Raw genomic sequence first — 20,536 nt, 5'->3', positions numbered from 1 at the left:
TGTCGGAGTATCCCTAATAATAGCCCCTAATTGCTCCTGATGGCCTCCGATGGACTGGTGACCCATCCAGGGTGTATCCCGCCTCTTGCCCAATGTCAGCTGGTAGAGGCTCCAGCCCCCCACCACACTTATCTGTGACCCTTCACAGATAAGCAGTAAAAAAAAAGATGGATGGATGGATTGATGGATACAATTACAACTACAAAAAACGCATCACACTGAATGAGGGACAGATAGACTTATCTGTTGTGGGTTGTTTTTTTGTTGTTGTTTGCTTAATTGAATCTCTCTAATGGCTTTCTCATGATATTTTTAAAAATATTTTTTCTTGTACTTCATCCCTGCAAGCTTTTGCTACAATTTAGAAATAAAACGATACATACCTGTGGTATCAACCTTTAAACTTTGTAAGAAAATCAACAACTTCACCCAAGAACAGCAGAATTAAGAGTGGGCACATTCAAAGTCTGGATTGGAGATGGATCCGGTGCCAGTTTTGAACAGAGAGCATGGCAGGGAAATATCTGGTTTCGGCTTGTGTGAAAGCGAATTACAAGTAGTTTCCGAGTAATATTTTCTTCTGGATATCCTTTTTTATGCTATGAAGAATATGACCCCTGTTTCTCCATTATATTCTCCGATAACCATAAATTCATTTTTATCACAGCGGAAGTACCGGTCTTCTACTTCCGATGAAATCATAACATCCAAGATGTCTGCCGCCATAGCTTCCCTCGTTTCATACGGGAGCGACTCCGACTCCGATAATGACTCCGAACCTAAAACTACTGGGGGAAAAGTAGATCTAACGGACCCGGACGCCACGGCTCACCTGAAACCGTTACAGTCCGGCCAGACAATGACTTTGTCTCTCCTCAATTCCGCTCCTGAGGTCGCCGTTAAGGTAAGCTAATCAAGCTAGCTAACTAAGCTAATGTTGTCGACAGACTTGAGTTGAATTAATACATCGAATATTGCCTGGATAATATAAGTCGGAATTTGATGCAGTAACTATTTATGCGTTTAATATCGAAAGTTACTAGGAGAATTGTGTCGTGAAGTAAGGCTGTAAACAAAGGCTGGCTAACAGAAGGATATTAGCGTTAGCAGCTAATAATTCAGAAACTAGACACGTTACGTTCTAGACGAAACAACAGTAACAATACTGCTGTTCCATGACTTTGAAATGTTTCGTGATAACGAGGTTTTACTGATAGTTGTCATGTACAACGTAGGAATCTGTTGAGACTGGCGTACATCTGGACCCTGCGTTGAAAGAAGTCACTTATAACCCAACATTCGACACTATGTTTGCACCAGAGGTAAGTCGTTGGTTCCAGTAATTATCGCTTACATTAATCGTCAATTCATTGTTACTACCAGCTTTTTAGTATGTTTTCGTACTATATCATCTACTCCATTCTGAAGTACTTCATGAATTTGTTTCCTCTGTTTGTTTTTCATGCCAAGTGAATCAAAATGTCAACTTTCTGCTATTTTTCTTATTAATCTCATAATTCATTCAATGCCTTCAAGTTTTAAGTTGTGCAAAATATTTAAGATCTGTTCACTTGAATTTATCAATCATGTTCTTTTATTCCCTTTCTTAGTTTGGCCCGGTAAACCCGTTTAAAACTCAACAGATGGCTGCCCCTAGGAATATGTTATCTGGCTACGCAGAGCCCGCTCATGTTAATGACTTCATGTTCGAACAGCAGAGGAGGACCTTCTCAACCTATGGTAGGCTGCTCTTCCATGTCTTCAATTGGTCTCATTGATGTGGAATTGGATGTGTTAACAAGTATCTTATCTGTGCTGATAGGTTACGCTTTAGACCCGTCTGTTGACACACACCAAGCAATTACAAACACCTACATCGGTGCAGTGGATGAAGCGGAGAAAAATAAAGGTAGGTTCATGTTCTTCTATAATGGGGCTGTGACGGTACAGACGTTTTCTCACTGTGATTGTCAGTCAACCATACACCGCAGTACGGCAGCGATGAACCAATTCCTTGTGATTCATCGGGTTTAATAAATTTGTATTATTGTGGTAACAAATGAGCTTTCTTTCATGAATTTAATCAATGAGACAGTTAGATAACTGCCTGACTGCATTGTTCATGGCCTAGAGGTGCGATTCCATAATTACTGAGAGAAAAGAGTTTGTGGCTGGATGAAATGTGTTTTAAAAGGCTAAGAACATCAGGGAATGTGGACTGAAGCTCAATATTCCATTAGAAAAATTGAGTTATTAATTCGAGAAGTGATTAGATCAACCTTACTGTATAACCATATATTTATATAACATACACAAAGTGTGTATCGATATTTTTTCGGGGGCATGGTAACTTATGTTCTATGCTGTGTGAATAAAGTATGTTTTAAAAGAGAGAATAACTCTCTTTTGAAATTGTCACCAGGCTTAACTGTGTTTGAGAGTGGACATAAGAAGACAGAGAAAAGGAAGAAAGTCAAAGGTGGAGATGCAGCGGAGATTGATAACTTCCTTGGACCGTGGGCCAAATATGAAGACGAGAAGTCTGTGGCAAAACCAACAGACGTAAGGCTTTGTTCATCATTATACAGATACATAAATTACTGGACATAGTAAACAAACCTCCCCCTTTCTCTATGGTAAAAGGCAAGAACACATTGTACTCACCAGTTTTGGACATTATTAGTCTGTATTTCTGTAGCACTTTACTTAACACGTTATTCTTGTGATGAATTAAATCTGCCAGGATGAACAGAAGGAGTTGGATGAGATCACAGCCAAAAGACAGAAGAAGGGACGGAATGAAGAAGAAGCTCCAGGAGAGGAGAAGACAATTCTTCATGGTATACATCCCTCCTCTCTCGTCTCAGATTTCACATTGGTAGCATAAAAAAAAACAGTTTTTAGTTTAAGTTTTTTTAACAGATGCACCAGAAGCTTGAAAACGTCTTTTAATATGTTCCACAGATATTCATGTGAACCTTAGGTTAAATTGGCCTGACAGTTTAACAGTGCAAATTACTATGGCAACTCCTTTAATATTTTATGTGATCTGATCAGATCAAGTGCACATCAATGCATTAACCACAAATTGTAAGTGGATTTCACAGTTCATAGTGCAATGCCAAAACTTCATAAGGTGAGGTGGCATCTGTTGCCATGGTTTCCACTTTTTGTTTGTTTGTTTGTTTTTTAAGGGGGATGATCATTGTTTTTAAAAGACGGTCCTGATTTATACCTGCAAGCGTAAACTCAAACTCCTGCGGCAGGGTCGGCTGAATGAACCACGCTGCACAGTGCATGAATGCATTCACGCCTGTTACCAATGTTGCCCTGATGATTTTTTTTGTCTTATGCTGCTACTTAAAGTGTTATTTTGTGTATTAATGCTCTTTTATGAAACTTAATGCATTGTTTCAATCTTTTCCTATTTATTTATTTTCCTGGAAAATGGTGTTCTGCTCCAATGGATGCTAAGTATTTTTTTTATGGAAGTGAAGTCAAAACTGATTCTGAATTGTTCAATCAGGGCATTGAAGTGAGCAGATGGCACCGATTCATCAGTTCTATCCGTAATCTAACTAATTACCTGTTTTGTGAATTTCAGTTTAAAGTGACTGTGCTGCTCAAGCATTTTAAGCACGTCCTGATCTCCGAAAGCTTCAGATGTCTTACATGTTGTCTTTTTTTGTCCATTTTCCTTCCTCCTCCAGTTAAGGACATGTATGATTACCAAGGCAGGTCCTACCTCCACGTTCCTCAGGATGTGGGCATCAACTTGCGTTCTGCAGAGGGTCCAGACAAGTGTTACTTGCCCAAGAAACAGATTCATGTTTGGTCTGGACACACCAAGGTGAGAGGGGAAGGCTATGAACCGTCTACGTGCCTTTTTCATTTTATAAATAGATCCGTAAAACTCATTGCAGTTCAACTCATTCTTTAAGCAATTTGTGTCCAGAATTATTATGAAATTATTTTCTTTTTCTATCTGTAGATCCCCCCCCCCCCTCCGACACATCCTGTCTTATACATTATTTTCTCATTTAAAACTCAGATTTTCTGATTCATATAAAACCAGGCACTCCACAACAAAACAGGGTTCAAGAATCTGCTCGTGTCATTCAGGGATAAAGAAATCACTCAGGTTGTAAATTGGTTTCTAACCACTTTGGACAGGAAGTTACAAGGTAATTCGAAACATAAAGAGGTCGGGAAAGATAAGCGGAGGAGGCGGTATTGAGATAATAACTGGATGGCAAGTCAGACATGACACTTTTGGAGAACGCTTAGCTCACATGCTTTTGATATCAATCATGTCATAAATATATGTGGACACTTCTTATGCACAATAATTAATGTCAAAATACACTTAATTTTATTTTTTCTAAATTATTTTTCCTGGCCCTGATATAGTGCCCATTGGGACACATGCCTGTTTACAAAATTGTATTTATGAAGTATTTTGGATATATTTCACTGTCTTATTCTAACATCTGACTGAATATTCCTAATTAAAACCTAATGGCTCTTTGAAAGGATGTATAAATTGTGTCTAAAATGGCGTTAATATCATTTATGGCAATAATTGGTGAGAAATTTTATCAACCAAACAAACAAATTCATTCTGCCAAACTCATTTATGTCCTGTTAACACATCATTGAAAAGCCTCTTGTGCTCAAAACCTCAACTATCCTCGGCAAATATTTTAGAAAATCTGCAAAACTACTTTACTCTGACTACTACTGTACCTTAATTGTTTTATTCCACAAACAAGTGCTACCCTCTTTGAAAAGGTCCTTCAAATGAGATCGTTTCTCACGTGCCTGTGTTCACCTCCAGGGCGTCAGTGCCATCCGACTGTTTCCGAGCTCTGGTCATCTGCTGCTCTCCTGCTCCATGGACTGTAAGATAAAGGTAAAAAGCGACAACCGGGAGAGATAAAACAACACAGAAACCACCACTAATAAATAAATCACAGCGCACATGTACGCACATCCAGCAATTTAAATTTAGAGATTACAATGCTTAAAATAAAATGTAAAAGTATGTGAACTCTAATCTTATGCAGGGGCATTAATATTGGCCGTGCAGATGTTTTCAGGGTGTATTTAAATCTCTCTCCTCTCTGCAGCTGTGGGAGGTCTACGGTGAGAGGAGATGCATGAGGACATTTATCGGTAAGTGAGCGAAGTTGTGCGTAACTTTATCCCGCAAATACGTGCCACTTTCAGGTGATCAGTATGTAGTGAATGTTGTGACTCTTGCCCGCATAGTTTTGTACATATTTGAAATGATAATGAATCATCAGCAAACATGCTGACGTGAAATATGCTGGAGATCTGAAACTCGCCTTGCCTTTTGACAAACACGCAGCAACAATGGACTGTGAGCTCAGCATAACTCAACCACTAATGACACTCGGGGGAGAGTGTTTTATTTTTATTTATTTATTTTCGAGAGGTGGGGTCCGGGGGGGTGCCCAGGCTAATGTATGCAGGTCGCTCTAACACTTTTCCCGGAGACAGCACACTGTCAGAATAGTGATTGTTTGCAACTGCGGTTCTGCTTGTCAGCTCCTTCACAGAATACATGCATAATTCAGCAGCCCAGGGGCTGACGAGAACGATGGGCCGGGGGGGCACAAGACCCAGATAGCAGCGGGCTAACTGAAAGAGAGAGCACTGTTTTAAGGAGTGAATCGAGCGGAAGAGATTGACTGGCTGGGAGTTTCATGACTGGGAGACACAGCAGAGGCACAGATGACATGGCTGCATACTTCTGTCAGCACGGCGTTAGAAGTTAATGAGCATGTTTGGGAGAGAGATGTCCCTTTATTGATGCCGCTGCTGATATATTTGTCATTTCAGCTGGATGAAGATCTCTGTTTTCTGCGCTGTTTATCTTTATCTCTTTTAGTTGATTTTTTGTTGTTGTTCTTTAACTGCATATTAGAGCCGCGCAATTAATTAAGATCCAAATTATGGCCTAACTGCAAGTTTCCCATCACAGGAAGGTTCAGTATATGTTAAAGTGTTGAAGGCCGATTGTGTGTCCGTACCCCCCCCCCCCCACACACACACACACACGCACGCACGCACGGTTTAGATTGAGAAGTGTGGTGCTGCACAGATGCCCTGCCTCCATGTAATGTCCTACAGACTGAAGAAAAGATTGTTTGATTCTGATCCTCACAAAAATCGCGCCATTTCAATGCAATTTTTTTTAATCGAAAATGATAATGAGGTAAAAAGAAATTATCATTCTTGCTAATCTTGCAAATAAGAATATTCACAATTGGATACTTTATAACAATATGGTGCAGCCCTTCTGTATAATTTTACTGTGAAGTACACACGTCTGCTTCATTTGCAGGTCGTTTCCTTTTTCAAATTGGGTTTGTTTTCTTCCCTCCAAAACAATTCTTTATTTTACTATCACCTTGAATGCCAAATTAACAGAATTCTCACTGTATTATCTTTGAAATGCTGGCTGCACACAATAGTCAGAATAGTACTGAGTAGTATGGGGGTTGCTGCTCCTATGCTTTCCTGCGGGTCCTGGCATGATTTGGACCTGTGGCTGTCTCCTGGGGGGTCTGGCCTGGGGCTCCCTGTGTTCTGGGGGTTTCTGGGTGCCCTGGTGGCTTGGTCCTGAACTGCCTGCTATCCTGGACCAGGGGCGTGTTGTTCTGGTCCCCCACATCAGCTACAGTCAGCTACCCACAGCATCAAATGAGCGTAGCATACACATACACACATACGCACACACATGTACACACACGCGGTGCACAACTGATACATAATCACACACTCAGAAATTTATTTTAAATTATATGAAACCAAATGGTAAATTTGCACTGGACATTCTGCAACCAATGTTTTTTTCCTTTTTTTCTGTTGTTATTGTTGTTGCTGTTGTTTTTGTTTTGTTTTTTTGCTATTGTTGTTGTTTTTTGTGTGTCTGTGTGTTGGCTTGTGGCCTCCACAGACCATGTTATCAGCGTGGAGGCAGTGTAGTCCTAATAAAAGCCCGTTCTAACCAGGGAGGTATCTGCATGCACTGAGCCACCAGGGACCTCACATCAGCTCCACTGTGTGAGAACAAACCAAAGGGGGTGCGTGGATTAGGATTAAAAGGAGAATAAGTGAAGGTGGAGAACCTTTGAAAAGACAGACAGAGGAAGAAATGTTTCTTTTTCTTCTTCATCTCCTCCCCTTTCCTCTCCAAACTCATTTAAAGATTCAGTTCCCCTCGTGGCCAACAACCCACTTCATCTGTCTTCCTCAGCATCCCTTATTAACCAGATTCACCTTCCTCACATGAATGGGCTATCAGAGGAAGAAGAGGGAGTCTCGCTAAAGAGACTGGGGAAGTTTCCTTGTGAGTATCTGGTGTTGTATTTATTTGTTTATTACTTTGTGTTTATTAGGTCACAGCAAAGCCGTGCGAGACATTTGCTTCAACAACAGCGGGACCCAGTTCCTCAGTGCTGCCTATGACCGCTACCTCAAACTCTGGGACTCTGAGACAGGTATGTCTCAGTTCCGCCTCTTCTTATTCTTTTTCCTTTTATCCAGAAAAGTCCATGAAAGGAAAATGTAAACTTGTTATTTATTCATCTGTTTTTATGCCTCTTTGATATTAATACTGAACAAATAATTCACTGCATTTCAATCCCGTCTTCCCCTTTTGTAATAAAAATAAAATAAAGAAAACTAGATAAATGTGCCTTTACAGCACATTTAGCCTCAGTGGTCCTACGGACACAACAACAAAAATTTAAAAAGAATTAATTTGGATTCTGTATCGGTGTACTGCAAATTGCTCAAAATGTCACACATACTCTTAAAATTTGATGTCGGTCAAAACACTCCCCAGTAATTAAGTATAAACAGTATTCAACAGAGTCCACAAACAAATGTGTGGAGAGCATTATTATTATTCCTAAAACAGCATTACAAATAAGGGCCACGCAAGTCATCAAACTGGGGAGAGCTCAGCATTTTCAACCCGCTGTTCCCCAACCAGCCATCAGTTGCCACCCCTCACAGCTGAGGCGCACCAGTCCAGCAGAGGGCAGAAAAGAGTTAATTCCCCCCCACTTGTTGCAGAGAGAATCTCCTCTGAAGCCACATCATCACAATACTTTCACCACACCATTACAATTGTGAAATGATTTCATGAGCTCTAGTACAAACAAGTCATCTCCTGCAGCTGAGCACGCTATTTATTTTTTTAGTATTTTATTCAAGGTTCGCCCAAGATTCAAGTAAAAAGAATTCATTCTTATCTGCTTTTAATTCTCTGCCTCTCCAGTTGTGGCGGAGCATCATTCTCAGGAGGGAGTTTTCTGCTAAACAAACGCGAGAAAATAATGGATTTCTTTGATAGTGTCAGCACAAGCTGAGCGTACGGCAATGAAATCCACAAACTCACACAAACCTCAGAGTAAAGTTTTCACTTGCGTCCCTCCACAGGTCAGTGTATCTCCCGCTTCACCAACAGGAAGGTCCCGTACTGCGTCAAGTTCAACCCAGACGAGGACAAGCAGAACCTATTTGTGGCCGGCATGTCAGATAAGAAGATTGTCCAGGTAAAATTGCTACATTTCAACCAATTCAACATCACCGTGCGTGTGTGTGTGTGCGCGCGCGTGCGTGTGCGTGTGTGTGTGTGTGTGTGTGTAGTGTCACCACGGCTGACAGGATTACAGCAAGTTATATATCCCAGGCAGCATTAGTGAGAAATCCATAACTACTGTTACATGGCAGGTGAACAGTGTTTAGCTCAGGAGGTAATGACACACGGAAGCTTGGGTTTCTGTGGCAACGACACGCTGAGAGTCTTACAACACAATTTTACCTTTCTGTACATACAGAGTTTTAAAATTTTATAATATCACATCACTGGCACTTCTGATGTGATGATAAATGTATGAAAAAGCGCTCATTATTATTGAAATCACGAGTGAAATTCATGTTTCAGCCCCTCATTCGTCTAGAAAACTGAGATGAGCACATGAAAGATGAATAAATCATGCTTTGATGCTTTTTCATCATCTGCATCGTTGATCATGCCAGCTAATCAATCCATACAATACTGATAATATTCCCCTCCATTTCTCTTGACAGTGGGACATCAGGACCGGCGAGGTGGTTCAGGAGTACGACCGTCACTTGGGGGCTGTCAACACCATCACGTTCGTTGATGAGAATCGGCGCTTTGTCAGCACGTCCGACGACAAGAGTCTTCGAGTATGGGAGTGGTAAGTGTTAAAGATGAGTTCATCTTAAGTGAGCTTGACCCACTGAACTTGGATTTTTTTTTTTTTTTTTAAACGTGAACGTACACTCGCCGCTCTGCTACCATCACAGCTACAATGTCACAGCCAACATCACAGATTTTCACTCACTCCCGCAAAAACAGCACACTCACTAACGTTGGACGCACCGAGTTTGTCCTTAAACGCTTTCATATTTTAGTAAGACATTTTGTGTTGAAGAAAAACTAAATTTAAAAGAGAATTCCAATCTGCAGATACCTAAATATTGGTTATGAATGGCTGAGGATAGATTCTCCATCTTGGAAGATTTGTTGATGTTCAGCCAACCTCTCTTAAATCAAGGTCAAACCTGATAAGGAGTGGAATTAATGAAGTATCACGCTTGCATTCAGCACACAGAGGTTGTACTGTTGTGTCGGCGCTGCCCGTGATGACGTGACGCGAGAAAATTTAATGCTAAAACAAGGCTGCACTCTGACTTGTCCTGTCTGCTGAGGATGTCGTAGTCTTGGCACTGATCCCTTAATTAGTCATCGGACAAATATCACCCAGCTGTGCCGTTAATCTGCTCTGAGTCATAGCTTCTGCCAGGCTTTGCTTGCTGTAGATGCATGTGGGAGTTTCCTTAACCTCCCGGTGCTAAACAGCAGTCCTCCCGCCCCCCCGTAGATCCAGGCTTTATATTTGATAAATAACGATCGCAAATTTTCTTTCTTCTTGTATTAAACGTTTGCAAAAATAAGAGGGACGTGCATTAATATCGTCATTGGTATCAGCGGATATTTGCCCCTTTTTCACATTAATTGGTGTTGTGAAGTTATTGCCCCGGTTTGCTCAAATCTCTCCCCTTAAACAGCAGATAATGAGGCTAAAATGTAGGAAGTATGATTTGGATTGATTATGTATGTAAGTATTGATTTAAAGTGTTTTGGGACAAAAGGAAAAATTGTACATTTTTTTTTCAACTTCACATGTTTTTCGGCCGGTGAAAAATGTGAATATCAAATAAGTATGTTTTTAAACAGGTGACGCCGATATCTGCCACCGGCAAAACAGTCCTTTATCTTGCAGCTGATGCTGTTGTTGACAAAATAGTCTTGACCTGTTTTCCACAAGCGCTTTTTTTTTTTTTTTTTTTTTAATTTTATAGAAATGCATCTTCAGATGTTGTTCTTGAACCGTGCACAGTAGTAAATCAAGAGAGCAGATTGTTCTGGGGGTCGTGAGGTGATAAACAACTCTTCACTATAAGGCAAAAATGATAAATATTTAAGCATCAGCTGAAAGTTCTCATAGCTTCCTGGAGCAGGGGCTTTTTATTAAAGAACTTCCATGTATGTAGTTTTTTCCTCTTCCATGGCATTGGAATCTTCATGTCTATAGACAGACATGGAGCAAAAGCACTTAAAGGCGGGGGGGGGGGGGTGTCTCATGGGCTTTCATGCAGTGTGGGAGCTGTCGAGTGATGGTATGTTGGGCCAAAGAGTGGCTTTACTGTCCTTTCTCTCCCAGATACCACCTGGTTCTCAGCTCCTCACTGTCTCCACCCCCACCCCCTCACCCCATTAAAACTCCTGGATGGCAGCATTGAGCTGGATTTACCAGAATGTCTCATATTGCGGGTATGGAAGGGGAGGCTGGCAGGGGGGGGGGGGGGGGTTAATAGACGGTCAGAGAAGGCAGCAAAAAACTTGCTTTCACACATGCTGCTGTGAATTTTTGGGGTGTAGCACCTCTGCAGAGAGCAGGAAACAGCTGAGGGAAAAAAAGTAGCCAGAGATGAGTCAAAAGTGGATCTATAGAGCATCACCGGGATCAAAGACCGAACTGCACCAAACAGTAACGGTTCTCTTTTTTGGATACAAACTTACTCTGTTACCAGTAGTAATATTATTATGTGAGATCCTTTTTTTTTTTATTTATTCAATTTTTTTTTTACATCAGCTCCAAAGAACAAAGACAGTCTGTGTCATTTCTCTCTGGGTAAAAGAAGCTGAGGGATTCTCACATCTTACATTTTGAACCGCCGGATGATTGTGAAACTTAAACCTCACATCACATAAGCCTTACTCACATGAAATATACAAGGGCGCTGTTTTAGTTGCCGAGCTTGATCGACGGTAGAACACGGCAAACAACAATCAATTATCTATTATTCATGACGAGGCTCCCCAGTGTATAGATTGTTTATGCTTTCTTCCTCTCCCATCACCCCTGCAAATCCTCTCCAGACAACAACACTGCTTACGTCTGATGCTGCTCACAAGAACACATTTGATGGCTGTTATTTTTCCAGAGTTTAGTTTGGCTTGTCTGCAGACATTGGCTCTGACGGACCCAGGGGCCCCCTAAATAGCGCCAGTGTGTTCTTTCTCATTGGACTTATCTGTAGTGCTTCATCGCGCTCAGTCTTACGGGCCTGCAAGAAAGTGAAATATTTTACGGCAGCTGTTTCTCATTACAGAGGCCCAGAGTGTAAGTAGAGAGCATGATGAGTTCAGTGCCGCACACTGTTCTGCGCTTACACTGCCACACAGACACACTCATCAGACTCCTACACTGGGATGCAAAAATCCTGGAATGATCCCAGTTGGAAACTCCTCCAGCAGAATAAACTGCAACGTATGGGAATTCCCAGAAGTAAACTGTAAATTTTGGGGTCATTTATACTAATTCTGTTATTTTCGTAAGCAGATATTCATGCAAACATTTGTAATATTGCTGAGGAGTCATATTGTGTTTATTGTGTATATTGTGATACGACAAACCGTATCGCCAATCTACTCACTTGTTTACCAAGAATACGGCACAAAATCGCAGTCACTTCTTAGTGTCGCGTGTAGTTCTTAATTCAAAACACACGTTTGTGCAGTAATGCACTCATACTACATCTTACTTACGATAACAAATATCTTGCAAAAAAACTTCCATTATAGATAAAAATTGTCCATTTTTGGGGAAAAAAAATCTTTTTTTGGGGGGGGGGCGTAGCACAAGTTGACATTGTGATTTCGATTCGATTAAATTTGCGATGCTAATTTGAGGTGCATTTTTTTAAAAAAAACGAGTAGTTGTCGGTTAACTTGTGTGACATTGATGATAAATATTGAGCCCAGTTAAAGCAATATTTAACCTGATGTAATGATCCGAGGATGCAGTTACACACTGCATTCACCAAAACGTCGATGGTGAACTCTCATTGAAAGTTTCTTAGGCCCGAAGTAAACCTCTCACAGAAAAATTGCAGTCGCAGATCGCAATTTTCAGAAATGTCTCGTAAAATTTCCCACCCCTTTGCACAACCCGAGACATTAGCATTCCCCTAGTTCACTGCTGCAAATTGGCCTGCTCACTCTCTTTCTCACACACACGCACACACACACACACACACACACACACACACACACACACACACACACACACACCCCCCACTCTAGATTTGAATGATCTTCTGCACAAACACTTGTGATCAAATAGTCCCTCTCAAAGCAAATAGACACAGTGCAGCGTAGGAAGGAAAGGGGGACGGAAGCGTGAAGAGGGGATTAATAACTAATTGGAAGCTGGTACGGTTGATGGTGCAGCATCACAGGCTCTTTTCGGATTGCATTAACTTATTTACCTTCTGTAGCTACCTCCCTCACCACCACCACCACCACCAAAGCTGCTTTCTCCCTCACTCAAACATGTGCTTATGAATGTTTTCCCGCTGGTCTCTGGGGTTCTCAGGTTCTTGTCTGATCCAGGGCTTGACCTGCCCTCAAGTGTGTTCACAGTGGTTTGTGGCTTTTTTTAGGGACATCCCAGTGGACTTCAAGTACATCGCTGAGCCCAGTATGCACTCCATGCCAGCTGTGACGCTCTCTCCCAATGGTGAGTTGTTGGTTTGTGTGTGTGTGTGTGTGTGTGTGTGTGTGTGTGTGTGTGTGTTGGGGGATGGGGGTAACAGTCAAGCACTCACTACATACAACTCTGGGGAGCATAATCACACATTGCAGTTTAAATTCATCAGCAAATCATTTCAGCAAATCTTAATGTTGGGGGTTCATGTGTGCGGAAGGACACGCAGAGGCAGGCGCCGGTATCGAGACACAAGCTCGTAAAAACTGATTCTGACTCAGATCCCTTGTTTGTTTGAAAAAAAAAAATTGCATCTCAGGCTCAGCAAAAACATGCTTGCGAGGGAGTAAAACTGCATGGCTCCCAGCAGTCAGCAGTTTTAATTAAAAACACATCAACATGTGTCTGGGAGTGGAGCTGCACCGGAGGAAAAAATGTCGTCAAAACGATATGAACGCCGATTTTAGGGCTTTAGCGTGGAATATTCCGTCAAAAGCTCATGTCACTGTCACGGTTTTAGTCAGTTGCTGGGAAAAGATTTGGGAGGTTGTAAGGGCCACGGTTGAAGTCAGTGGGGGACTGAGCAGTTGTAGAAAATGGTGGATACATTCTTCTGAGCATCAGCCCTCAAATATTACATCATCACTAGTTTGATTTAATCCACGACCACCAAAATGTTTGCAGGTGATCCTTGCGTCGTTTGCATTCAATTTGAAGAAATTCCCTCAATGTGTTCCTGAGACGTTGTGTTCATTTAAAGTAACTTGGGCCACAAAAAAACAAACGTGAGTCCTAGTGGACGTTTGTGGCAACTTTGGAGACATTCTCTGGAGGTGATCTTGATATAGGCTGTCTGTGTGAGTTGACTGTGACCTTGACCTTTGCCCTCCATAAGATTTTCAGGCCATCCTTCAACCCCAGAGGACAACTGTCCCAAATTTGAAAAAAAAAGCTCTGAGATACTGCATTAAAAGAAGGAGACAGATATCGCACCATTGTGAGGGGACACTGACCTTGCCTTTGACCTTTGGCTACCAAAATTCTTCCGTTCATTCTCAAGCTCTGTTGAACCAAATATGAACATCAAGGTTGCCCAGAAATATAGCTTTTGGTCTATGGCTGTCAGTTGGTGCAAAGGCTGAACAACTGGATCTGATATGAAGACTGACAGACATCAAAATAAGGCTGCACTGCAGACTTTGTTGTTCATTAAGAACTGTTAGCACACAGCTGAAATCCACCTTAAACCTATTTAAATGCCATTTATGATCTTTGAGATCTAGGCTAGATTTATGATGCAATTAAAAATCAATCTAGGTAAGGAAGTCGTGGGGGTTGTCAATAGTGACATTCGAGATATCCACTCTGCTCACTCTCATCCAGCTGCAAGCTTCTGATCGAATCCCTGTAGTCTGTCTGTATCAACGTTGCTTTCTCCCTCACATGGACTCGCCACACTCTCCTTCCTCTGGCCCGTCTCCAGCAACCTTGTTTGTCTGTCAGCTTGTGAATAATGAACGTGATCATCTAGCAGGAGACCATTCAGTTCTCCCTCATACCTGAGTGGCACCCGGACCCTGCAGCCGGGCACCACTTCCTCTAATTTATTCACCCCCCGTCTCCTGCCACCTTAACTTAAAAGACAAAGCTGCCAGGATGACATTTGTTTTCATTCCCCTGCACTTACTGCGGACAGAAGTGTGTTTTTCATTCCCAAAACAAATGACAGATGTCAGAGGAGGACACACACACACACACACACACACACACACACACACACACACACACAAAAGATCTCTCTTTCACACAGCATTAACAATTTCCATCATGTTTCCTTTCAAGAAATGCAGTGAGTCATGTAATGCTTTGACACTGAGGCGCTTCCTCTTATCACACCGTGGGGACCTGGAAGCTGCCTCATTGTTGGGGACTGAAACACTGCAGAGTATATTTCAAGTCAGGAGCCACCAATGGAAAAACATCCTCTCATTTATTCCACAAATTGACCTGCTATATCCAGTTTAATGTTGCCAGAAAGGCAGGAAATGTCCATATTTTTTGGACATGTTTTATCCTTAAAGCAAATTCATACCTTCGTGAAGCTGTTATTAATAATATTTGATTCTTCTTGATGTCTCACTGGATCAGAGTTGTCACACTGACAGCTTTATTGCGCACTGACACATACAATATGTCAGAGGAAGTAGACTTGTTCAGTATTTTGAATAATGCTAATGCAACAAACTGGCAAGCCACTAAGCACTTTAAACTTGATATGACACGACAGGCTGCCTTCACATACTTTGAAGTGTACTCATTGTACTCTGAAATCTTGATATTATTATGGCTCGATGCAGATCTTTTCTCTTATTGATATTGTAAATATGTTGTATTGTGTCTATGGCAATATTGAAATATTACAGGAACTCAAAACCGCATCTTAAAAAAAGTCAGATGGTGTCGTTCAGTACGGTACAGGCTGACGGTGCTGGATCATCCTGTTAGCACCGGCTAATCGTAAACCACCACTAACAGCTGGTTGTATATTACAGGGAATAACAAACGTTACTTTGGCTGTCATTTTAGACCCCATATGCCCAGTTGCAATCATCTTTTACAACTAGCAGCTTCGCACTGGCTAACGGTTAGCCTTTATCTGCAAATCAAGCATCACATGTAAACGGCTGGAAACTATTTCCCTCAAGGATTCACCTTTTTTAACCAGCCAAACTGAACCACAATGAGCAGTTGTACTCAATGACATGTTGCAGTAATCCATGACTAAACTGCCATGCAGACATCATATACTAGTGCCAGTGCCCACGACAATCCCAAAAGTCCCTACATTCTTTTGCGCTCTTCGTTCTCGGTTTCTGGAAAATATCGTTCCCTCCCTCATGACGATTACTTTGATTTTTTTTGCTTGTTTATTTCTGACTTTAGGCAAGTGGCTCGCATGTCAATCTATGGACAATCAGATTCTGATCTTTGGAGCCCAAAACCGCTTCAGACTGAACAAGAAGAAGGTCTTCAAGGGCCACATGGTCGCTGGCTACGCTTGCCAAGTGGACTTCTCTCCAGACATGAGGTAAGCCTTTTGCTCGATGCTGTGTTATGGTGAGAGGAGACACGTATGGAGATTCTGACACCCTATGATTAGTTTAGAGCAGTTCATTTGTTTACACAAGTTGTTTGTGGAAATAACAAAGAAACATGTAAAATCTTGTTGTGGAAGATGGTGTGAACCACCTTAATCAGTGTACAGTAATAAGCATCTTTATCTTCTCTACAAAAAAATGAACCGCTAAGGACAGAAGGAGAAAGTGTTGCTGCCTCCAGTCCTCTCCATCTTAACTTGTCCACTAAAATGCATCAGTTTAATTAAGAGCTCTTGCATATATGCGCCACAGCTAAACAGGGCGATACAGCACCCTAATTATAGCTAAAACACCCTCCACTACCACTTTTTTTTTTCTTCACTTTTCTCACCCACAACCACCCACCTCTGTGAGCAGGTGCCTTTAAGCAACTTCCTTTCTGTATCCATGGCAACAGTGCAACTCCTGGCTAGAATAAAATACCCAAAATTAAAACTCCCACCTTTTGGCAGGTGAAGTGGAGACACAAGTCATTTTTAGAAATGTGTTCATCTTTCCACCCTCTCGTTTCCTGTCCTCCTTTACCAGCTACGTGGTGTCAGGTGACGCCGATGGAAAGCTGAATGTTTGGGACTGGAAGACCACTAAGCTCTACCACAGGATCAAGGCTCATGACAAGGTGTGCATCAGCGCTCTGTGGCATCCACACGAAACCTCCAAGGTCATCACCTGCGGTTGGGATGGACAGATCAAACTTTGGGATTAGATTTATCTCAGTGTGTGTATGTGTGTGTGTGTGTGTATTTTGGGAACTGGAGACTAAAGGACAGAAGCTGTTCAGAGGGAAAGAAATGAAATGTAGGATTTTGATAAAAGTGATGAATGAGTGCCACAGGACTGGTATCCAGTCTTATTGTAGCAGTGTATTTTTGTATCCAGGAATGAGAGCTCAAATACATGTGTAAAGATGCGTACAACTTCTTTCTACTCCAAAAAATGTATTGGACTACCTTTTTTTTTTTTTTTTTTTTTAATAACATTTCTGATGTTTTAATTCGCATTTCTTTGAGTAGTAGACATTTGTAATCTAAGGGTAAATCCTCATTTTCGTTGTATGATATTCACTTTGTTGAAATAAACATTCTGTGAATTTTACCGATCAAGATTTTGCTTTCTCCACAACATACACTTATTAATTTTTAAGGTCATTTTTCCTCATTCATTACTTGTCGGACTGCATTTATTAAAAAACGACGACGACAAGTTTACATAAACAAATCATGTTTTAGTCTCTTTATTTAAACATTATTAAAACACACAAGATAAATGACTTGACAATATCTTAAAGTGTATTATCTTAGCCTTGCATAATATGTTCAGATGAAGTTTGTAGATGGAGATAATTGAGTAGATTTAAACAGAAGGACAAAAACTAAGTAAAAATTGTACAAAATACTGCTTTGTGAGGCTGTTATGTTGTTTTCTTTTACAATCCTAGAAAAATGCAATGAAACCACTCATCAGCCCCTGAAAAGCTAAACTTCACCCGAAGAAATACATTTTGCCTCTCGATTGCGTAGAAGTGGGTGTCAAGAAGACCCCTTTAGCCACCTGAATTGATTTGCGACTCAGGAATAAAGTTTAGTTAGCCTCGAACATTTAGCTTTAAACTAACTTAGTGACAGTGCTAACAACGGCAACGCTGCCAAAAAAAAAGTCATTTTACAAACTGAGGTGCAATGTCCTGTATAATTCATATCTTTTTTTTTAATCCAGCTATTTACTCAATAATGCACAAACAGACTGCAAATGGACTGTTTTGCTGTAGATGTTGTTAGCTAGCAGTTGCCATTAGCTTCAAGCTAAATATTCCTGGCTAGCACTTTCTGCATTTCAGAGACCCAAAGAAGTAATGCAAGAGGGAAAAAATGTTTTTGGGAGCTCAAAACTCTGATTTGTGAGCGCTCCAAGGGCAAAATGCACTTTGTTGGTGAAGTCTGACTTCAGAAACTTTTTTATTTTCTCCTCATATCCATACATCATGCTATGGACATTGTGTGACATTCTTCACATTGTTGTTGTGTATTGTTCTCCCCCCCCCCTCCTGAGCAGATCCCATCACTTTACCTTAATTAGGCCCATTTCTCAGCTCCTCCATTTTGTTTTATTGTGTAAGTAGCTCTTTTCCTCCTGCCAATACCCTTCCTCGCCTGACCATCTTTTGAATCTACTTTATGCACCAGAAAGCAGCCAGTGCGGACAAGTGTCATCGCCCCACTAATTTGGTTATAAAATGTCTGGCGGAATAACGGGACCAAACCTAGATAGGACCCCGATGGCTGGGATGACCATGACACCATCTGACCCGAAGTCAACAACACAGCTGCTTTGAGGTAGAACGCAGAGAGCCTCTGGAAGCCATTACTCTGCCCTGCTACGTGACTGAGGATGTCAGGCGAGGAAGAACAGGAGGATAAGCTGGTGAACGGATTCTAGGTTTGTGAATAGGCCAGGGCAGATAGGAGCTAACAGAGGAACGAGCCTCTGCCGTGTTCTTCACTCATCCCTCATGGCTTCCACAGCGTATTCACCCAACCCAAAGTGTAAGCGCTGCTAGCGTTCAGGACATTCTTATGCAGGAAGAGGTGCGGTTTAGCAGGGTCGCTGTGGACATGGAAGAGGCGGAAGTTTGCACGTTCCAGCTCCTTGAGCAAGCTGAACCAATAGCGCACCACGGAGGGGTCATCACCTCCCACCTCGAAGCCCGCCCAGTGGAGGTGAAGCTCCAAGAGCAGCTGACCTACTGAGTCCAGAACTCCTTCCAGAATCAAATTCTCCAGAATCTTCCACTCTGCACTCTCCATGTCCGCCTTCAGTACATCCACCTAGAAGAGAAATGAGTTGTTTTTATCAGATAATGTCCGTGTCTTTATACTGATTTTAAACTTTATTAAAAAATGAGAAAAGGGAGGGAAGCTTGTCTTTTGTTCCTGCTTTAGCGACACTAATGATGGTTACGGAGAGACCAGTCTTACCAGGCATGCTGGGTCGGAGCACAGAGGAAGCATGCTTCTCTAGATGAATGTTAATAGCACCCTCGGGTCATACTCATGTAAGAAGAATAATGCATTCCCAGACTTTAACGCACATCCTCTGGACCTTACAAGTCTTCTCAAATCTTCCAGGTTGCTAAATATCTCCCCTGCCTGACCTTTATGTGTTTTGACGTCTCATCGGTGACAGTCCTTCACCGATCAGCTCACATTTTCGTGCATCATTTGTCCACTAAAAATGCGCAGGGGCTTAATAGTGTTTTGTATAAAATATGACCTAAAATATGACCAGATATTCATAAAAGTAGATGAAAGTAACACGACACAAACATAAATCTTGCCGTGGAAGGTTTGTTTGTTTTTTTTTAGACGAAGCATTGAGTATTTTCATACACGGACACAAATTTATCCTCTGCTTCTATTTACATTGTTGTTGTTTATGACAGAAAAATTATAACTCTTTCTTTTGTACACTAAATTCTTTGAAAGCTCACACAAACTTGGGGCGATGTATGCTGTCTGGTTGTTCATTCATTCAGTTGTTAAAAAAAAAAAAAGTCATTGGTTTAATGTTTTTTTCTGTAAATGAGATGGGACTTCTTGCTGCAGAGATATGTCCCGGTGGTGACGGTGTCATCTGCATCAGCTAGTGTCTAGGAATGAGTCATCTCTGTAATTTATGTGATAAACAAACACTGTCGCACAAATGTATAATTTAACCTTTTACTCCTGATTTTTCCCGTCACAGACGGCGGGCATCTGCATTAGAGAGAAAACTGCTACTGCTGTTGCTTCATCTCACATTAAAACCCCATCACCAGTACGGTAGTGCTTGTGTGTGCGTGCGTGTGTGTGTGTGTGTGTGTGTGTGTGTGTGTGTGGCAGTGCATTTAAAACAAGTGAGTACTGTGATCCATGAAACAGTGTAATGAACAAACCCACACACACGTACGCACACATACGCGATTATATCTCGTCACACTCCGACAACGTCACCCTAAGTGCTTCAGCTCCAGAAAGCGAAATAAAGCATAAAGCTGAAAAACTAAAAACAGCAGAATACACGATCTGCAGATTCGGCTCCACCAAGGTGATCTAACTCACGATCTAACTCATCAACTGCACTCATCAATAAATCAATAATTCCACCTTGGTACTTCCAACCTCGGATCAAAATTTGTTCCAGTGCATCAGCTCAGGAAAACTACAGAGCACCTGCAGCAAACTCAAGTTGGTTTATCAAATGTCGAGGTGTTAGGAAGGC

General features: G+C 41.5%; 2 protein-coding genes across 3 annotated transcripts in view; one reads left to right on the top strand and one right to left on the bottom strand.

Annotated features, from left to right (window-relative positions):
* Window positions 1-674: 674 nt before the first annotated feature.
* On the top strand, window positions 675-17,450 carry cdc40 (cell division cycle 40 homolog (S. cerevisiae)). The gene is made up of 15 exons (XM_086190027.1): window positions 675-904; window positions 1,236-1,322; window positions 1,611-1,740; window positions 1,823-1,909; window positions 2,423-2,562; window positions 2,744-2,840; window positions 3,711-3,850; window positions 4,838-4,912; window positions 5,130-5,175; window positions 7,428-7,529; window positions 8,476-8,591; window positions 9,130-9,263; window positions 13,078-13,154; window positions 16,065-16,209; window positions 16,808-17,450. The coding sequence occupies exons 1-15, from the start codon at window positions 713-715 to the stop codon at window positions 16,983-16,985; spliced, it is 1,746 nt and encodes a 581-aa protein (XP_086046153.1). The 5' UTR covers window positions 675-712; the 3' UTR covers window positions 16,986-17,450.
* Window positions 17,308-20,536, bottom strand: part of mettl24 (methyltransferase like 24) — a 31,552-nt gene continuing 28,323 nt past the window's right edge. For both annotated transcript variants that reach the window (XM_086190037.1, XM_086190036.1), the window contains one exon: window positions 17,308-19,104. In XM_086190037.1, the coding sequence (XP_086046163.1) occupies window positions 18,787-19,104 (318 nt within the window). In that variant the 3' untranslated portion in view covers window positions 17,308-18,786. The remainder of the gene's footprint in view (window positions 19,105-20,536) is intronic.

Source organism: Aulostomus chinensis, chromosome 20, assembly GCF_037954235.1.
Source record: "Aulostomus chinensis isolate RoL2024-O1b breed Wild chromosome 20, RoL_Achi_v1.0, whole genome shotgun sequence".
NCBI classification, from domain to species: Eukaryota; Metazoa; Chordata; class Actinopteri; order Syngnathiformes; family Aulostomidae; genus Aulostomus; species Aulostomus chinensis.
This window is presented reverse-complemented; position numbering and strand designations above follow the sequence as displayed.

Bases quoted from the DNA above. Each gene is read 5' to 3' on its own strand.
- cdc40 (XM_086190027.1), top strand. From the start codon at position 713: ATGTCTGCCGCCATAGCTTCCCTCGTTTCATACGGGAGCGACTCCGAC. The intron at 3,851-4,837 runs GTGAGAGGGGAA...GTTCACCTCCAG, and splicing joins TTTGGTCTGGACACACCAAG to GGCGTCAGTGCCATCCGACT. The intron at 7,530-8,475 runs GTATGTCTCAGT...GTCCCTCCACAG, and splicing joins ACTCTGGGACTCTGAGACAG to GTCAGTGTATCTCCCGCTTC.